Raw genomic sequence first — 14,003 nt, 5'->3', positions numbered from 1 at the left:
TCTTGAATTATTTATTTCCTTGAAACCAAATTTAGATTTTTTTTTTATTTTTATTACACTGGATTGCTTAAAATCCAAATCAAAAATCCTCTCCTGAAGATTTTAAGACTGATGATGAGACTAAATGAATTGTTAAGATGAAGATATTTTGCACCGTGTCATATTCTGCCCCTCCTCAGCCACTTTTCCCCCTTTAACAGCTGGCTTCCTCCTCCTCCTCCTCCTCCTCCTCCTCTTCCTTTACCGGCTCTGTGTTACAGCAGGAGTGGGAGAGCTCACTGCTGGCGAGAGACGTCAGCTGTCAAATAGGTTGAATTTCCCCTTCATTTATTATGCCTGTGATTCACTTTACTTCAAAAGCAAGTGGAATGAGTCAGACTCGGGAATGGCAGCTTTAGATGCTTCCCTCCCCCTCCTCACCCACCAGCCCGGTGCCATCTGTGAGCTCTCCTCCTCAACCCGGAGACACACTCACCTCTGTCACACAGCCCTGTGTTTGGTTGAAACTGCGCCGAAAGCTCTCATGAAGCTATTTACGGCTGAATTGTTGTTCCTCGTTCAAACTGTTCGGAGCAAATGTGACAACAAGTAAAATTGCGAATCAATTTCGTATTTAAAGTTTCCATCTCAATGTCGTGAAAATGTAGCTGCTATGTTCAAGGAAAAGATCCGAATTAAACCAACTTTTACTCCTTCAAGCATCTCAAACAAATGGTTTGTTATTTCGGGAAGTGTACTTGGAGACTTGATGCCTCTCTCATGTCTCTAAGGTAAATCTGAAGCTAAAGCTAGCAGCTGGTTGCCTCAGTTTAGCATAGCATCAAAACTTAAAGTAGAAGAAACAAACTAAATGTGAGTAAAAGGTTTAAAAAAACAACCCATAATAATAAATCAACTACCAACACAGTTGAGCTGACTTATAAACATTTTACATTTCACGTGTTTAGTAAAGCCAAAAAGTAAAAATGACAGTTTGTAGTTTCACGGTGAGGACTATTTTTTTGGCTGGACGTAGCTACTTCCTTGAGTCATGTTAATAAGATGGCACTTTGTGCCCAACAAAATGCCGGCCGTTGGAGAGATAGCATCGACTGTGAGTCATGACAACACTGCTGCTAGGCAACAACATCATGGACGTAACTGTCGGTGTTTAGACCCCACTGATGCTAACCATTTAGCAAGCTAGCAAGCTAGGGACATAATGTAGGAAATGCATAATGAAAAGATGTGAGAACATCAATATTTTTCTCAGACATTATAAAATTACAAAGAACAACTCATTGCAGTGAGAATTGTAATATATTAGCTTCCCTTACAGTGAAAAATGAACTTCCATGGCCTCCGTCGTTTCTGACAACATGAGCAAACACATCACAAGCTTTCAGAAAATTTCCACATATTACGGTGGGAATTGCACAAAATAAAGGTGTTTATGTGGACTCTTCTTAAACATGTTAAACACTAATCCATTTGAAAATACCTATAGAAAGGCACCAAATGCAAGCCATGCCTTTTTTTTTACAGTATCGTGCTCTATAGTTACCATTTCACTGGAGTGTCTAAATTAAATGATGAATGGAAGTGACCAAGTTTAGTGTCTGATGTTTCAATTTACTGCTCACTATTGTCCATCCTATAGTGACTATTGAATAAGTGAACAAGATGGTGATGTAAAAAGAATCAGAATCAGATTTCCCCTGCTTCCTGCCTTTATTCTAAGCTAAGCTAACCGTTTTAGGACTCCAGGTTCATATTCAGCACACAGAGTGAAGTCCTTTTCAGATTGGATATATAACATTTCTGCTTCATCAGTCTGTGACGGCCTTCCGTCGCTCAGATAGAGGTCACTTTTACATTATTATACCTTTTGGCTTCATTCAGACAAACCCACTGCAGTGACGATCAATATTTGGCGCATTTGCGAGAGTACAAAAAAGGTTGAAGGACCTACGAATAAACCACAGACTAAACTTATAACAAAGCCTCTGTAAGTGCCATAACAACAGTGGATAGTTTAGGATCATCAGCACTAGAAAGCAGATCATAATGTTAATGGTGATATAAAACACTGCCACAGAGACAACAGAACTCACCTGGGCAGCTTGTTCTATAGGACCACACTGCCTGTCAGATATGTGTCCTTATCCCTTAATGCGACTACATGCAGTTTCAAAGAGATATGTAAATAAGATCAAACATAGTGAGATTGCTTTTGCGACTTTTACGTAAAACTGACAAGTTTTGACGCTCATTCAGACATGATGCTGACATGTTTGTATATCCTCAGATTAAAGAAGTGCATGTCTAGAAGGATTGATCTTTCAGGTCCTGGCAAGACAGTGAACTATTCCTTTTTTGCCAAGAGATCATTTAATTAATACCTAGTAAACACAATATGTTGTTGTTTACCAGAAGAATGAAGGAGCACATTAGTGAGCAGTCACCAGAAGAGCGGCTCTTGCTGTGCTTATTATGGCAGCCGGTGTGCACATAGGATGGCAAATATTCCATGATTACTAGTTCTCTGCAGGGAGGCAGTGCCTCAGGGTGCAGAAATAATCAGCAGTGCTACCTCATGTAGAGGACTGCCTGGGCACACTCCCACTCTGGCTTTATACACAGACAAAGGCAAGAGAACTAAATACAATGACGACTCAAGAGGACACATCCTAAATTGTGTCCCTCAAATGCTTAATCCCTCCCGTGTGCATGCAGCAAGACACATACGCAAACAAAGCACAACTAGAACTGGGAGGTGCCCTGCAGCAAAACGCCGAGTTTACAGTATGTGCGCTGCTCAGTGCGTACGTGTGAAACAGATAAAGACTGAACATGCCCAGAGGTTGTCCCTCCTGCTGCTTGCTTGTTTTACCATTTCTCACAATTAAACCTCAAGGGCAAAATAAAAAAAAAAAGTCTCAACCCATTCATAGAAGTGAAGGAGGGAAATAGAAAGTGAGAAAAAAGATGGATACGACTATTACATCAAACTGATGGGACAATTACACCTATCCAGGCCTGTATAAATCTCTACTGAATGGACATGAGCGACGATTACAGTTCAGGAGTCAGACACGTAATCCAAGTCCAGCCGCTTTCACAGAGCCTGAGAACCGTCAAAATTTTAAACTATTCGTTGTCGCTCCCAAATTGTTCCCTGAAGTGGAACTGACTTTCCTTGTCTGTACTCAGTGACCAAACACTGTGATCAAACCTCATTGTGTGACAGAGTGTGCCTCATAAGTCTCTGGTTGTAATTCTACGAGTAAATTGGATCATTTATTTGCTGGCCAGATTCTGACCTTCGGTATTTATGGCTGCAGGTCCACTAAGTCGGATTAAATGCAGTAATTTTCACTCGTGGAGATGTTTAGTTGTTATTGCAGTCACGCAGCGAGCAATCTGAGGTTTTTATCTGGCCTTCTAGAATATCTTCACTTCAGCTCTTCCTTCCTCACTAACGACATTCTCCTTTCAAATCTTCTCTCCCTGCTTTCTTTCATTTTCTCTCCCCGCCACCACCTCCCCTCGACATTTTCGTCTCTTCCTGCACCTTACATCACACTTTCACTTCCCACTCCCTCTCTTTCCCTTTTTTGCTTCCCTCCCCTCGCAGATGCCCAGCCCACGGAGGCAGAGACGGCCGTGTGGAACCAGGTCAGCGCCGTGCTGGAGGAGGCTCATGGGATCCTGGCCGAGCTGCAGTCCTATAATGGCGCGGGCCAGGAGATACGAGAAGTGAGCGCCGAGCAGTCGATAAGTGCTGAACGTCAATAAAGTGTCGAGCGCGCGGCGCAGCGTGGAAAGATAACACTCATGTGTGAATCACGCGGGCTGCCGGGGTGTAGTTCTGACATGTAGCGTATCATGCAGCACACACTAAATATAAGCAGGAACAGAGACGTGTGAAAGCATTTTTCAAACAAACATTTCATGCAATATGTTGTGTTTCGTGGTAATGTTGTGCTAGAGGCATAAATATCCTCCCATACGCTGGTCTTGACGAACAGCAGCTACGGCGCACAGCGTTGAGATTCAGCTTTTCCTCAGCGACACATTACTGCAAACAAGCTTCTCCTGCAGTAAATGCTGAATCATTTCCTCTCATTTCTTCCTAACTTTGAGGACTTAAAGTACGTTTTAAGGACACTATCCACATGCACCTGCAGTCATGTTCAAGCCTCAGCTGCAGTGGGGGCCTTGCTACCACTGCCAACATGCAGGAGTGTTTTTATGTTTCGCTAATTTCACCAGGACACCATATGTGCATCAATTCACCTGTAAAAATTCCCCATCAAATGCACAACTTACTCTTATTTGATTCACATTTGCTGCAAACTACAGTGCCCGGCTATTTGAAGACATTAATTAGTCTTTTGTAAAACAGATATTTCTGACCTGTTTTTAAAGATGTACATCTTAAGTAGGAACAAAGTGGCTTGGGGAATGCCATAAATAGAGTAGGGAAGTTGGAAAGCACTGAGATTGCAACTACAACAGCTTCAGTTTTAGGCATTTCATTGGCTTTGTTAAAAAAAGAAAAGAAAAAGAAAAATGGAACGTTATGTTTTAGGAAATTATGCCTCCACTTATGTGGTTTGGCGAATTCTATCTAATGATGCTAATGTTGTGTATTAGAAATTTAGTTGATAGGTTTTATTAGTAAATCCTATCTGAATCATGTTTTTAATCTGTGATACTGTGTCAGGTTTTTGCTTGTCACTGTAGCAGGAGGAGGTCCGATCAAACTGAAAGTGAAAATGTTCCACTAAAGTCAAAAATCGCTTCAAGGAAGTGAGGACAGAGAAGATGGGAAGCTTTCAAAAATAAATTTTTTGGAAAGTAACATCTGCCTGTGTTACTCGCCTGCAGGCCATCCAGAACCCAGGTGACCTCGCTCTTCAGGAGAAGGCCTGGAACGCAGTCTGCCCCCTGGTGGCCAAGCTGAAGAGGTTCTACGAGTTCTCTCTCCGACTGGGTGAGCATGGAGTCTGTTGAAAGAAATTTCAGAGAGTGATGCAATTCCCTCTCTGGTGGCCATATTGGAGGTCCAACACGAGTTAAAATATAGCTGCCAGCTCTGTAGCCCGTATCTACAGAGGCGTTACTGCTGTCAGCTACCCAAACACCAAACAAACAAGGCTTTCTGTGTGCTTATCAACATGTGCATTTTCTTCACCTTGGTAGGTGAAAGTGATGAAGGGCTAGAGAGTGAGAGAAAGAGGAGGATCCCACACATTCATGTCTGTTTGTCACACTTGGTGACAGAGATATGTGTGAAATAAGCCGCTTTGTTTTCTTATTTAGCATTCCCAGCACATTAAAGTGTAGCAGCATTGTAGTGGTTTCACAGATTAGTACTGCAACTCAACACCAGCTATTGTCTTCTTGAAAGCTATTCAACGTTTCCAGGACGTGAGACGCACAGTATGTGACAGACAGTATTGTTAACACTTGGGGACTGTGACATACACAGTCAAAAGAAAGATATTTTAATAAGAGCACAATGAACACATTGTGCACGTTCCGTTAAATAGAGGAAGATTAATTTGAAGGTGATGAAATTGTCAAGCAACGTTAAAGAGGCTTATCATCATCGTTTTACATTCAGTCCGAGAGCATTCCTCCACACACACACACACACACACACACTCACACACACTCCCTCATACACTATGATGTCCTCTCAGCCATCTCTGCAGCATCCTGACCTAGCAGCCAGGCAGCCGTTGCTACGGAAACAGTGGTACATGGTCGTCCAGCACAGAGAGAGATGGAGAGAGTAGAGAGAGAGAGAGAGAAGTACGAGCAGAGAAATGGAGTTCAGCTGCCGCCTCTGCTCTGCCTTCCAATAATACTTCGATCTCAGGGACATTGTGTTCTCAGCTTACCTTACAGTGAGGGCCAGCTAACTAATAATTGATGATTATTTATCAGAGCTAATGTATCTGTGAGATGCAGGACAACAGACATTGCGTTGCTTCCACCCTGTTAGAAAGAAAGGGATCAAGTCCTAATGACTCAGAGAGTGCAGTCGACATCCCTCCTCTTTTTGCTCGCAGCACCACCTGCGTTTTATTTCTTTATTGGATCAAAGGGGGCAGTAAGAGATTAAGAGGCTCCGTGTATCGTCTCTATATCCAGTCTGTCACTATAAACCGTCAGGAGTCAGTGAGGATGGGGGACCGTGCGCTCTGTGCTAACAGCAGGAGGGAGACTGGGGTTTCTGCCCAGGCCCTTTAGATGAAACACTTCGGCGCTGTATTTATAGAAGGCCCTTATGCATTTTTAATGCCGAGGAAGGAACGGGGCCTCAGGAGGCTTTGCTTCTGAGGCATCATTTCTACACACAGCCTCTGGGGTCTGGCTCTGGTGTCTGATTTGTTACATGCAGCAAGGCAGCAAAAAGGCTTACTTCAATACGGTGTGTGACGCAGGGGGATATGTTTGGTCACTGATACAGGAGCCACAAGGGTGCAAGGCTGTATGGTCAGTGTGATCTCTATTGAGCACCACTTACAGTGTGTGTTCATTTGTGTTGTAGAATGAAATATATTATTAATGCCTGTAGTCTTAGAGGGTAAGAAGTGTCCTGCTGAACAGCAAAACCTTAAAGAAGGTCAAAATAAGACCGCCAAGAGAGTCTGCAACCAGGCTGGCAGCTCTGACAATCTGCAGTTGGACAGTTTGAATGAAACATTAAGCAGGTAGAATGTTTACCACGCTAACCATGTCAGTTTAGACAATCAAAATAAATAATTGAGGAGTAAATTAAGGGAACAGCATTGATTTTTACACAGTGTCAGGGAGTAGCACTGCATATTTAGATAAGTTGTATGTGTAGACTGACACTACTAGTCTTCGAATGATCCCTTTAGTGCAGGTAAAATACTGTTGCTGGGCTGTAGTTTACAATTTCTAGTCACTTAAATCTTAGCAAAAAGAGACTTGCAGGAAGCTCTGAGCTCAGAGGGGACCCAACGGTTTGTTACTTCAGTTGTGCAAAAAAGGGCAGAGTTCAACAATGAACTTGTGATGTCCAGCAAAGACATGACAACAAACAACAAAGTAAACCAACTTTGTCTGTTTGCAGTAGTTAAAATCCTGCTGCTTTGTTTTCAAGCTGGTGACATGAAACAGTCTTCAGATCCAGATTAGAGAGAATTACAGCAGCCTGAGCAAAAAGAGAGATAAACGCCCGTACAGTTATGACACGCAGATCATAGCTGGAGCACATAAATGTCTGACATGGACGTATACTTGCAGAGAACGCCTTGCGCAGCCTGCTGGAGGCACTGACAAGCCCGCCGTACGCTCCCATGCAGCACCTGGAGAGAGAGCAGGCTCTTGCCAAACAGTTTGCTGAGATCCTTCACTTCACGCTCAGCTTTGATGAACTAAAGGTGAAATTCCTCTTCTTTTTTTTGTTTTGTTCTAATTACAGCCCTCAGACGCTGACCTTCACTGTACCGAAAAATCAATCTAGTCATTGAAAGGTGAAAACACGCTTAACCTCCTCTCTTGCTGTGCAGATGACAAATCCAGCCATTCAGAATGACTTCAGCTACTACAGGAGGACTATAAGCAGGAACAGGCTGAACAACCAGCAGGTGAGACCTTGGAGACGCAGCGTTTGTGTTGCATACGTGATCAAGCGTTGAGTCGAAGCAGCTTTCGCCTCACTTTCTCTCTTTAATCATTAATGACTGAAGTGGAGGTGTTCCTTTCCTCCTAACAACACAAAGAGATGTACAATCAATATTTCATTTGACATTCGAGTTACACAAATTAGAGCCACGATTGAATTTCTGATTACGCTCTCATTTTACCACTTCACCATCATCAGATTGGATGATTAATGTTTTTTTTGTTTTTTGTTTTTTTTTTTAAATATGACATCTGTTTTGTTTGTTGGCATGCAGCTGGAAGCAGAGAATGAGGTGAACAATGAGATGGCCAATCGGATGTCTCTGTTCTACGCCGAAGCAACACCGATGCTGAAGACTCTGAGTAACGCCACCACCAAGTTCGTTTCAGAGGTACGTTCTTCAAACGGTCACATCCGTGCATGTGTACATCCACTCTGTCGAGGCTTAGCTACTGAGCTTCTGGTTTTAATTACTGTCATTGAGGGAAAGCATCAAGTAAAAGTAAACTGACTTACAGGGCAGCCAAAAAAAACACATCTTGGGAGTATTTCCTTTAAGATGACAAGTCAGGGACGTAGGAAGTATTCAGATTGTCAGTAAACTAGCTCCAGTACTCCAGTACTTCCAAACACGTAAAAGCCTTCCACTAAAAATATTATGAGCACTGAAATGCTTCCTTTTATTGTTACTCAGTTTTACAGTCATGGATTATTATTATTACTAATGCATTCATGTGTAGGTGAGATTTTACAGCTGCATTTGTTTAAGATGGAGGTAATTTGAAGCAGTTTAACCTGTAACAGAGATTCATATTTAATAAGATAATTTTTGATTTGGATATTAAATCATAAAAACCTCCTCCTCTGGTGGAAATCAAGTTTATCTTTTATCTTGTTAGCGCGTCCATATGGTGTTTGTTTTATATGCTAGAAGACACATTATGAGCAAAATTAAGCAGTCATTTCCACCTCTGAACTGTAGAGTTGTGACGACAGCCTCGACAAACATGCATTCGGGGTTTCATATGTAATGAGCCTGAGGAAGCAATCCCTTCTACTTGCAGGGTGGGCCTCATGTTTCTTCTTCAGTTCCAGTTTAATCACATGTGGCTAAACTACTCCGTTACTACCACTCAACATTGTGTAGCATAGAATAAGTTTGTTGTGTTTAGGCAGACTTGTGAGTGAGCTCAGAGACTCTTTTTTTGGAGGGTTAATCACTGATCAGAGGCTTTAATCTGTAAAGCAACTAAAATACAATTGACATGTCAGACAAATGAAGCGGAGTAAAAAAAATACATTTTCCCCTGAAATATAATGGAATAGAAGTATAAAGCAGCACAAAATGGAAAGAACAAGCTCCTCAAATTTGCTCTTGAGCACAATAAGTGATTAAATGGACTCAGTTACGTTCCACCGCTGCCTAAGGCTAATGATTGATCACACGTCAAAGCCTATTGAGTGATTACTCGACTGTGCAGAATGACCAGATCAAACATTCCTCCTCCAAGAAAACACAATCTCCGTAACCATTAATCACGGCCTGATCAATACCAACATACCTCTACTGATCAGCCTTTGGTGCCTTTATGTGTTCAGTGTCAGTTTTAACCACACAAAGCAGAGCCTCTTAACTACAGAGCACAGAAAATGGAGGCGAAAAAAAACAGAGTCAAGTTAAATAAAATACAACCACTCTATAACTTTTGCAATTTAGTGGTATTAAATTTTAAATACATACAGATGTTTATTGCTGTGTTGGTGTAAAATTCATCCTGGTGTTTAGTTTGGATCTGTTGTGGTACACTTGAGCCGTTGCCCCAATGTTGCGTGAAAACTCTCCACTTCTCCTTCCCTTTGCTGTCAAAACACAGTTAGCGTGGAGGCAGCAGTCTTTTTTTTTTGCTAACTTTACACCTCAGCGCATCCTGAAAAATACTTTTGAGACTCATGCAAAATGTAGAGGACATGCTGGTGATGATTGCTTTTCAGCCAAGTAGCTCCTCGTACTTGGACTGAACTCTGCCGATGTACTTTGTCGCCACCTTGTGGTGGAACAGTGTGTCCAGTCAGTGGATGAAATGCAACAATGGTTAGATTTGTGAGCATTATACATGGAATTAATGCTCTCTGATTCCTCCTTTGTCTTTGACCAGAATAAGACCTTGCCCATAGAGGACACCACAGACTGCCTGAGCACCATGGCCTGTGTGTGTCGTGTCATGCTGGAGACTCCGTGAGTGCTTTTCAACACTTTTTCCTTCCACCCCTTCCTCAATCCATCTCCTTCTCTTCTTGTTTTTTTCCCACTGAAGGTCAGAAGCCTACATTTGAATTAACAGGGCTTGTCAAAGTGAACACAAAAGAGGCCTTTTTCAAATGAGAGAAACGAATAGACCAAGCCACACTGATTCATAGAGTCCTTCATGCTAAGTTTAGGATATTTAATCTTTTTGAGTGGTGAATAAAATGTCATCAGTGACTTGTTCAGGCCTGAATTTAACCACGTGTCTCTGTCGCAGGGAGTACCGCTGTCGGTTCACCAACACAGACACCATGCTGTTCTGCATGAGGGTGATGGTGGGAGTCATCATCCTGTATGACCACGTTCACCCTGTCGGGGCGTTCGCCAAGACCTCCAAAATTGATGTGAGTACAGTAAATATTTGTTTGGTTGTTGTCCAAACATTTGAAATCTTACTTTCTTTTATTAAATGGATATCAAATACAAAGGAGGCTTGTCAAGGTTAACTTTATGCCCAATATGAGTGTTTTTCTACAGCGAAGTCAGTCAAAAGTCATCAGTGTTTGATGTCTTTCTGATTATCACAGTGTGGTGTGAGAGGATTCTGATTTATAGTCAATAAAACCTGCAGTAAAAACTGGCCACGGGTGCTTCTAGTCCATCAAAATGTTTGTCTGTCTGGAGTATTTGTATGGTCATAAAATTCTGTTTCAGGTTCGGGGCATTGGCATTAACCAGAACAGTGTTTAAAAAAGCAAATCTTTATATTGTATACATATAATAATATTGTACATAATCCAGCACCAGTAAATACTCCAACATAGAACAGTTATGATTACATACGTACGAACAAAAATCTGTGATCTATGATCCATATTCAACACCGGTAAATGTTACCTTTATAAACATGAGCATCTGAGTCAGTGTTTGACTGCAGCAGCAGCAGCAGGAGATGAGGTTGATCTGAGGACACTGACCTTTCTCCAACTCCCTGTGTTGTCTTTGTGGCGAGCAGATGAAGGGCTGCATCAAGGTGCTGAAAGAGCAACCGTCCAACAGCGTGGAGGGACTTCTGAATGCACTGAGGTGTGTATGAATATGGAGAAAAAAAAGTAGTCCTAGATATGCAGGAAAACAATTTGTGAGAGATTTCAACACACCTTTCTTTTTCAATCACATCCTCAGGTATACAACACGGCATCTAAATGATGACAGCACCTCCAAACAAATCAGGGCCCTCCTGCAATGAGAGAAAGAGGAGAGCGACGGGGGAAAGGGGGAGAAAGGAAGGAGGAAAAAAGATCGACGAGGAAACAAACGCCAGTGGCTGATAAACCTGTTTGTTTACAACGAACAAAGAAATTCATCTCCAGGTTAAGAGAAACCTGATGATAATAAGAAGAGGAAAAATAATTATATATATTGTCAGCTGTCCATCATTCTGTCTCTCATTTTGTAAAGTAAGAAAAGAGAAAAAAAAAAAAAGCCAGAAAAGAAGATATAGATATATATTAAAAGAAGTGAAACACAAGCTGAAGAATAGGTAGGACTAAAGAGGAAGCTATATCGGAAAAATTTAAGGTCAGAACCGACGCAAACTGAAAGTGTACGAAAAAAAAAAAGAAAAAAAGGGTTCATGTTCCAGCAGTAGTCTGACAAGTATTTTTGCACACACTTTGAAAACAATGCCATCTCCTTTCCCCTGAAATCTGATCCCAAACTGGTTCCCTGAGACTTTCCCGCATCCCCCCCCCCGCCTCCCCTCGCATTCACATTCAGTTCAACTGGAGGGGTTTTTAGCTTTTAAAGTTGCAGAAACAGCGGCGTGACCTTCTTCATCTCCTTCAGCTGCACCGATCTCCATCTGCAGGTGAATCATGAAGCAATGTGATGGATTCACTCCGGAGATTTGCTTCCGCCCGTGTCACTTCTTTTCTACATCGGTGCAGCTGGAGGATGAGGTGGCCTCATTTTGGCTTCTTCCTCATTGTCCATCTTCCCACTCATCATCCATCCATCCATCCGTCCACTGGAGATGTGGTTTTTCCTTGGCACACAAAAAGAATACAGATCCACCCATGTAGCGTGCCCTGACGCTGTATATGTTTCCAGCACAAAACATCTTGTGAGTTTTCTGGCTTTACTTGAACAATGTTCTTCACTCTGTCTGTCTTTTTTCTCCATGGTGCTAATGTGGTTTAGAGATCACACTACTAGCTTGTTAAATATCATTCGGCAATGCAAGACATGGGACAAAAAAAAAAAGGCATTTTGTCTTCCTTATTTTTTGCACTAGGATGTTAAATCGTAAATTCTGAGAATGTGCTCTCAGCTGTTCTGTGCTTTAACATTAGTGTCAAAAACAGGGACAAATTCACGTGAAATGTAAGATCCAAGAAAGGCATTCTAGGAAACCACAGCACACTTTACTTCTACACCCAGTGCCAAAGCTGATTGGTTTACGCTCTTGTTACATCATCAAGCCAGGCTCGGGCGGGGGGGAGGGTTTGAGGGAGTCTTGTCGTCCGGCGATACACCACCGATCATCTTTTTAGGGACGTGTATTTCAGCCAGGACGACATGGAACGACGCACAAGTGATTTACACACACGCGCGTGCATCTTGGGAAAGATCCGAGTGTCTCGTTGTAAATACGCGAAGCTTTTCTCAACAGGCATCTACATGGTCGGCGTGGGTCCTCAAGGAAAAAACACAACCACCATCAACACCTGCATACAGCTAGAGTTCTTTCTTTTAGTACGAGGTTGATGAAGTCATTCAATAAGTGGGGAAATAAAAATGAAAATTTAAAAAAAAGGAGATTAAAAAGAAGTGCTGTACTTTGGATGTCTATAGCCCTTAGTCTAATTTAATTTGATCTTATAATATATTTTCTATACAGGGGTATGTGCACAAGCATATTCTGTATAAATACATAGATGGCATGTTGTAAAAGTTCTGACAGAAATGTGTAAATAAGGTGTTTTTATTCATTTTTAATTGTTCAGTGACGCTGAAATTGGGTATGTGTTGTCTCTCAGAATTACCATGCGTTTGGCTTGGACCATCGGACTTGCCGTAGTCATAGGTTTCAGAAACTCAGCTTCATTATGGCGAATGAACCGGAGGGAGGGGGGAGGGGCAGGGGCTGTCCATTTGCTTGTTATTTTGTATATTTTGTGCAACAATAAACTTGTCATTTATTACATTCAACCACTGATGTTCTGCGTATGTTTTTTCTGTAGCGTCGATTCAACCTTTAGGTTTGTCGCTAAATTAGCTGCAGACGCCCACAATGACATGCAACCCCTATGCTTGGGCATCATTTTAGTATCAGTGAGTATCCTCCAGCATTATGCCAAATAGAAAATACTCTGCAGTTCCAGTTATTCAAAGTATTTACAGTTTTTCCTCCCCACACATGCTCACGAAGGCTCCAGCAGAGTTGCCGTGCATGCTGCTCGTCTGCCGTCGGAAGCAACTTCTGGTTCAGTGTCTTGCTTTGGTATGTGAACAGGCAGGAAATCAAACCGTCAGTCTTACAATCAGTGCACAACCTGCTCTACCACCTCATCCACAAAGGTGCATGATTATACCAGCTACTCTCTAATTACATGTCCGCTAATCTAATTTCTATAAACCAGTGTGAGCTTGTCAAATGCAAATTATCTGACACGTGTTGATCTTTATTCTGGTAACATATATCGCATGAAATGTCAGAATTTCTATGATTTATGTATTTTTTTTTAATCTATGTGTTTAAGCCCTTATCTCATGTTTGTTGAAGTTGAAAATAATGCGCATGACTATGCAACAAAACTTTATATTTTCATTTTTGTTTCCTTGAATATTGGACTTTGACTTATGTGAGGTGTGTAGTTTTTAGAAAACGTGATAGCTTGTGTCTTCTAAAACAACTAAGTCTCAATGGTTGTTGTAGTTAGCGGAGTGTTTGCTCACAGTATAAACCTGTAACAACACTAATCATCTAAATAGTTGAACTTACACTTGAACTGAACATCGACAGATTAAAGAGAGACAGCGGGCCCTGAAAAGCAGTCCTCTATAAGTCTAGGCACTCAAAAGAGATGCAAAAGATAGAAGAAAAAA

The 14,003-nt window shown here is 41.8% G+C and overlaps 1 protein-coding gene across 1 annotated transcript; it reads left to right on the top strand.

Annotated features, from left to right (window-relative positions):
- The first annotated feature begins 1,646 nt into the window (after positions 1-1,646).
- fam49al (family with sequence similarity 49 member A, like) lies at positions 1,647-13,106 on the top strand. The gene is made up of 9 exons (XM_008305781.1): positions 1,647-3,738; positions 4,873-4,978; positions 7,267-7,403; positions 7,533-7,610; positions 7,923-8,039; positions 9,805-9,884; positions 10,171-10,297; positions 10,909-10,979; positions 11,079-13,106. The coding sequence occupies exons 1-9, from the start codon at positions 3,367-3,369 to the stop codon at positions 11,140-11,142; spliced, it is 1,152 nt and encodes a 383-aa protein (XP_008304003.1). The 5' UTR covers positions 1,647-3,366; the 3' UTR covers positions 11,143-13,106.
- The last annotated feature ends 897 nt before the right edge of the window (positions 13,107-14,003 follow it).

This window comes from Stegastes partitus, unplaced genomic scaffold, assembly GCF_000690725.1.
Source record: "Stegastes partitus isolate 25-593 unplaced genomic scaffold, Stegastes_partitus-1.0.2 Scaffold2617, whole genome shotgun sequence".
Lineage (NCBI taxonomy): Eukaryota > Metazoa > Chordata > Actinopteri > Pomacentridae > Stegastes > Stegastes partitus.
The sequence above is the reverse complement of the archived record's forward strand: the minus strand, read 5'-3'. Positions and strand labels throughout refer to the sequence as shown.